This window comes from Ceratina calcarata, unplaced genomic scaffold, assembly GCF_001652005.2.
Source record: "Ceratina calcarata isolate Rehan_Ccalc_2016 unplaced genomic scaffold, ASM165200v1 scaffold459, whole genome shotgun sequence".
NCBI classification, from domain to species: Eukaryota; Metazoa; Arthropoda; class Insecta; order Hymenoptera; family Apidae; genus Ceratina; species Ceratina calcarata.
The window spans coordinates 33,364-39,606 of record NW_017169916.1 but is presented as its reverse complement, the minus strand read 5'-3'; the positions used below and the strand labels follow the sequence as shown (position 1 = coordinate 39,606).

Genomic DNA, 6,243 nt, shown 5'->3' with positions numbered 1-6,243 from the left:
AAAAAGGAAGACAAAACAGGCGCTTAACGTGTTAAATAGTATATTTAATATCTAGTCAGTTTTATTTTACTCTATTTTTTATTTTTAGTTTTATATTACCGCATTTTACTTCTTTTCTCTATGCTCTCCCTTCTTTCTAGTCTTCGTATCCAATCTATTATCTTTTTCCTAAAAAATATCTAACTTTATATTGCTAGCTGTTTCTTTATAATCCTCTGCCCAGTGTTTTATAGTTCCCAAACTCTCTTTACATACCATGGACTCTATTCGTTCCTCACTTATTCAGTATCTATTCACATCTTCCACATTTCCTCTCGCTCTGACTCTCCTGTTTCCTACCTCTATCCAAACATTGATAATTAAACTAGAGAATAATAAAAAACCAAATTATACATATAACAAATCATACAATAAGACATGAATTGTTCCAGTGAAATCGAATTTCAAATAGAGAAACAGAAATTTATTCCGTATATTAATTTCATTAAAAAATATGTATTTTGTGATTCATTTACGGATATGGACCGAGAATCTCCGTTGCGTCGGGAAGTATTTCTTTCTGATTCTTCTTGACTGATTGAAGCCATAATCTCAACTAATAAAAGGAAATGTGAATATTTATTTAAATGCCCTCGGAAATTTAACTCCGCATTGATTGGGCATGATAGACGGAAATTAAATGGCCGCCAGTGAATGGGTTAAAGTTGAATTTTTTTAGATTAACGTTTGATGTACAAATCTGAACAAATACAGTCTGTATTTTACAATACTGTATTTTGGTATATTGGCTTCCCAGAATCTTCCCATTCTTCTTTCATTCCTCAACCTGAAGCCTGCTATTGTCACTCATTCTTTTTCCTTCTTCCCCTTTCCCAGATAGTCAGGTACCTCATCCCCATTTACCAATTTATACCATATATTATATTTTGCATCTGTTATTTTCTTCCAATTCGCCTCCCTGTGAATCGTACCTATCTCTCTGCTTCCATTAGTCTCATTCCCCGTGTGTCAAATTATTGTCTAGGCTACATGGTCGTAGATGGCGACGTTTCTGGAGGAGCAATTTCGTTGTGCGTTTGATCCCCGACGAATCGATGGCCGCAGACACGAATTTCAGGCAACTGGAGTATCATCCAGATCATTAGAAAACGAGCCGAAGGATATGCACCTACTATGTACGACATATTAGCAAGATTTAATTGTCGGTAATAATTTTCATTGAAAAGTGGCATTAATCGAAGCTGATTGGTAGTCATCGAGAACAATTAACCATCGCATCAGAGAGCGCGCTGGCTTCCGGTTACAAACCGTTCTACGCAATAAATCGAAGAGTGTAATTAATTTAAAGTTAAGTACTTAAATATAGTCAGAATGTTTCCAATGATCGTCGCGACAGTGTTAATTCTACTTCTGATTCACTTGGTAATGACGGCTAATAGCAGCATAATCAAGATTATTGTTAAATTTCAGATAGCTGTATTGATGTTGATGAAGGATTAAAAATTCTTTCATTATACCGAAATTTTATGTCATGTTCGTTGATTTCGTTGTTCTCTAATTCTTAATTAAAATAATTAATTAAACATTGCTCAAGACTCATGCACTTCGTTATTTTCTTATACATATTTGTTGTACAAAATTTATAAATAAATGTTGCATAGTTCCAGGGAGTGATGTGGTTTGCTTTCGTTTTTTTATTTTTTTTCGAGATGTGAGGGCCACCTTTAGTTTTTTTAAATAGAATGCCCAATATTTTGTTTCGTATTTCAATAATGCACTGAATTCTTGGGTCTATGCAACATTTGTTTAAAAATTTTTATTGTACAACAAACACCTTACAAGTTATTCGAAGTCGTCATGTTACGAGGCTCACCCGGTACATGTATCATGATACAATGTAAGACATTGAAAATACGAGGAAAATTAAATATAGATGTAATTGCTGAAAATGAAAGAAACAATGAGAGACATGTTAAATATTTATTGCATTAACAAGAAAATGAAGAACGCATAAGAGGGCGGCGAGGATAAAAGAAAGAGAAAGAATCGACCTGACCGGGTAAACCAGCTCCCAGAAGTTGTTCCAGACGAGATCCCGTTGGATTTCACTTTCGATTGATCGAAAGTTATTACCAGCCAATGACGTAGTACAACAGACGATTGAAACAAAAATAGATTTTATTTAAGAACAATTATTTGATTTTTCAATTCTAAATGTTATATAATAAAAGTTACTAATCTTATCATTTAGAAATTATTTGTAAAAACATTTCTCTTTCATCTGACAATTTCCTTAAACACTTTGCATTTATAGTATCCAACTTCCCAAAAGTAAAAAGTATTTTGCCAGGACTTGGAAGCCAGATTACAAGACGAAATGTTAAACAATTAATTGAAAAAAATAAATTTTATTTTAGAGTAATAACATGAATTTTCAGTTTTAAATGTTATACAATAAAAGTAGTTGGTTTCATCATTTAGAAATTATTTTTGAAACAATAAATGGCATTCAACATACTCTACTCGTACAATATTTAGATAACAAGTAATTTGTTAATATTTGGAAACGTTATAAAAAGTAAAAGGAGATAGCAGAAAGCATGTTGAACCAGTTTGTTTCCATGCACCACCTACAGATACCTGAACCTCTTTTCTATTATTCATTTTGCAACTGGGATTCCTAGCCGGAGGAAGACGTTTCATATCCTGTGTTTTACGCGAAATTAGGAGCGCGATACCACGGCAAAGTTCTAACAAGAATTTTTCACAACGCTATCGCGCCACTTATGCACGCTTCTCCTTGTGGAAGGACAGGCAATCTGCCTTCCTCTCTCGCTTTTCGTATATCAACTTGACGTTTATCTCTGGAGATAACGTTGATCGACCGTGAAGCTGTTTCTCGCCGGAGGAACAATTTCTTTTTCTTCAGTCGGAACCGCCTTTCTGTTTGCCAATGGACTGGCTGCTCCATGCGTGAATAAAAGATAAAAAGAGGAAATCGCTTTCGCGATGGGAATACTCACTTCTGGACCAGAGGAAAAGTATAATAATAAAGAAATTGTTGAATATTGTTTCTTATTTCATGTATTAAGATGGATTTTATTATTATAAAAATAAGAGAAAGAATCGACCTGACCGGGTAAACCAGCTCCCAGAAGTTGTTCCAGACGAGATCCCGTTGGATTTCACTTTCGATTGATCGAAAGTTATTACCAGCCAATGACGTAGTACAACAGACGATTGAAACAAAAATAGATTTTATTTAAGAACAATTATTTGATTTTTCAATTCTAAATGTTATATAATAAAAGTTACTAATCTTATCATTTAGAAATTATTTGTAAAAACATTTCTCTTTCATCTGACAATTTCCTTAAACACTTTGCATTTATAGTATCCAACTTCCCAAAAGTAAAAAGTATTTTGCCAGGACTTGGAAGCCAGATTACAAGACGAAATGTTAAACAATTAATTGAAAAAAATAAATTTTATTTTAGAGTAATAACATGAATTTTCAGTTTTAAATGTTATACAATAAAAGTAGTTGGTTTCATCATTTAGAAATTATTTTTGAAACAATAAATGGCATTCAACATACTCTACTCGTACAATATTTAGATAACAAGTAATTTGTTAATATTTGGAAACGTTATAAAAAGTAAAAGGAGATAGCAGAAAGCATGTTGAACCAGTTTGTTTCCATGCACCACCTACAGATACCTGAACCTCTTTTCTATTATTCATTTTGCAACTGGGATTCCTAGCCGGAGGAAGACGTTTCATATCCTGTGTTTTACGCGAAATTAGGAGCGCGATACCACGGCAAAGTTCTAACAAGAATTTTTCACAACGCTATCGCGCCACTTATGCACGCTTCTCCTTGTGGAAGGACAGGCAATCTGCCTTCCTCTCTCGCTTTTCGTATATCAACTTGACGTTTATCTCTGGAGATAACGTTGATCGACCGTGAAGCTGTTTCTCGCCGGAGGAACAATTTCTTTTTCTTCAGTCGGAACCGCCTTTCTGTTTGCCAATGGACTGGCTGCTCCATGCGTGAATAAAAGATAAAAAGAGGAAATCGCTTTCGCGATGGGAATACTCACTTCTGGACCAGAGGAAAAGTATAATAATAAAGAAATTGTTGAATATTGTTTCTTATTTCATGTATTAAGATGGATTTTATTATTATAAAAATGGAAAACAGTGTTTCTAGTTATTATGTGTGGAGATATTTATTTTTTATAGAATCATCAATCCTTTCATAATTCAGCCTGTACGACATATGGACAGAGTGAAGTCTGAGTATTTAATTGACTTAAATAGTATGACATGAAATTAAAGTCGATCATTAATAGTAAATAAAATAACAATACAAAATAATTCTAGTACATTTAAATAGAAATTTAAACAATATAAAATAATGTATGTATTATACGTGACATTAAATAAAAATCACTTAGATTTCAAGTTATTTTATTAGACTGTGAAAGGGTTAATATTTAAACACTGTTGGAATACATTTAAAAATCGAGAATACAAAGGATGATACAGGATGATTTACGTAACGTAACGACTGCAGAGAAGTAATAAATTGTTCATTTGTCATAGAAAAAAATGTTCGAAACAGAAATTGCATGACTTTCAGTAGCACACAAAGTGCTGTAATGGTTTTATTGTTATTTTGTCTCTTTATCGAAATATGAAGATCATTTTCAATTTTTTAAATTAAAATTAGTTAAACTAACCCATTTTACAACAAACATAAAATTAAGTAATATAACTGAACATAAAATTAAGTAACATTACTAAACATAAAATTAATACAAATTAAATAGATATATACTTCATCTTTCTTTGGCATACAGTCATATTTCAATTTATCCATTTACATGAAACTCAAATACAAATATATTTTCATGATCATTGTTTTTCTTTCCCTTTTAATTCCTTATCCAACATTTTTAACCAGTTTAACACACATTCCTCCCCTTTCCCTTCTAATACATCCACAATACTACAGCATTGCCCTCTCACTAAAACCTTCCTTGCAATCCTTTAATCAGTGTTTCATCGTTTTCCACCCTCTCTTACATACACTACACATTCTTTCACTACGTATATTACATAAATATTCTTTTATCATCATCTATGTATTATATGATTCCATAATATCACATCTTGCTTACGCTATTAGTTTATAACTATTGCCCCTTGTATTAATTTATAATAGTATGTAAACTGTATATTTTTCGTTTCTTCAAGATATAGTCCATTTCTTTGAACATAATCAAATATTACACTGTTCATTTGAATGATGTGACGTTTCCTACTAGATTCTAACGCATTCTATACTAAACCAATTACAGTTTCGCCTCGAGAATAAAGATTAAGGCGACAAGTGGTGATCAATTTGTATGGAAATTAATAAGTAATATAGATATAATTTATGAACCGAAGCAGTGCACCGGTTTCTAGTTTCTGTAGTTAATTTTCTGTGACTCCGTCTCGCGTTACTGGGGCGAGATACGAAAGTACGATAACGAAATATAGGAAGTAAAATATATGTTGCGCGAATGTAAATATGTAATATGGAAAATCAGGCAAATTTATCAACAGATAACAGTTTTTAATAAATAAATTTCGTGCCAATGTTAACTGTAACAGGATCTCATTCTGGATTTTATGTTCTGTGCCAGTAGCGAGGTTCAGATAAGACATTTAACTTATTTTGTACGTAATAATATTGTACCTCCGTAGAGGTACTTACTAATCGGTTTTCCGTATCAATATTTTGTCAGTAAATCAAATAAATTGAAACCAGGTCCTCTGATCCAGCACGCTAACTAAAAGTCTACATTCATCAGAAACCCGCAAGAACACCTGAACAAGCTCTGCAAGCTATCCCTGGTAGAAAAAAGAAAAAGAAAAATAGAGGCACTTGAAGGAATAACATTAAGTGCAGGAAGAAGACAAGCTAAAGGCGTACGTATCCGTTTGTATCGCATCAACGTTGCCTATCATTATCAACAGGCAAGCGTTAAATCATTTAAGTAGGTACTCATCATCAGCATAAGAAAATCTGACAAATGTTTCAATCATCAGACACTGTCGTAATCGAAAGATTGTAAATAATATAACTTTAATCATATAACAAGTCATATAATAAAATTTAAAACCAATCATACAATTAATTATATACTATATCATATAATAAACTGTGTAATAAATATGCTGATTGTCATG

At 32.4% G+C, this 6,243-nt stretch overlaps 1 protein-coding gene across 1 annotated transcript in view; it reads left to right on the top strand.

The window, feature by feature from the left end:
• Positions 1-2,145, top strand: part of LOC108627312 (E3 ubiquitin-protein ligase MARCH2) — an 8,310-nt gene extending 6,165 nt beyond the window's left edge. Inside the window, exon 6 of the mRNA XM_026815496.1 lies at positions 1,025-2,145. Within this exon, the coding sequence (XP_026671297.1) occupies positions 1,025-1,145 (121 nt within the window). The 3' untranslated portion in view covers positions 1,146-2,145. The remainder of the gene's footprint in view (positions 1-1,024) is intronic.
• The last annotated feature ends 4,098 nt before the right edge of the window (positions 2,146-6,243 follow it).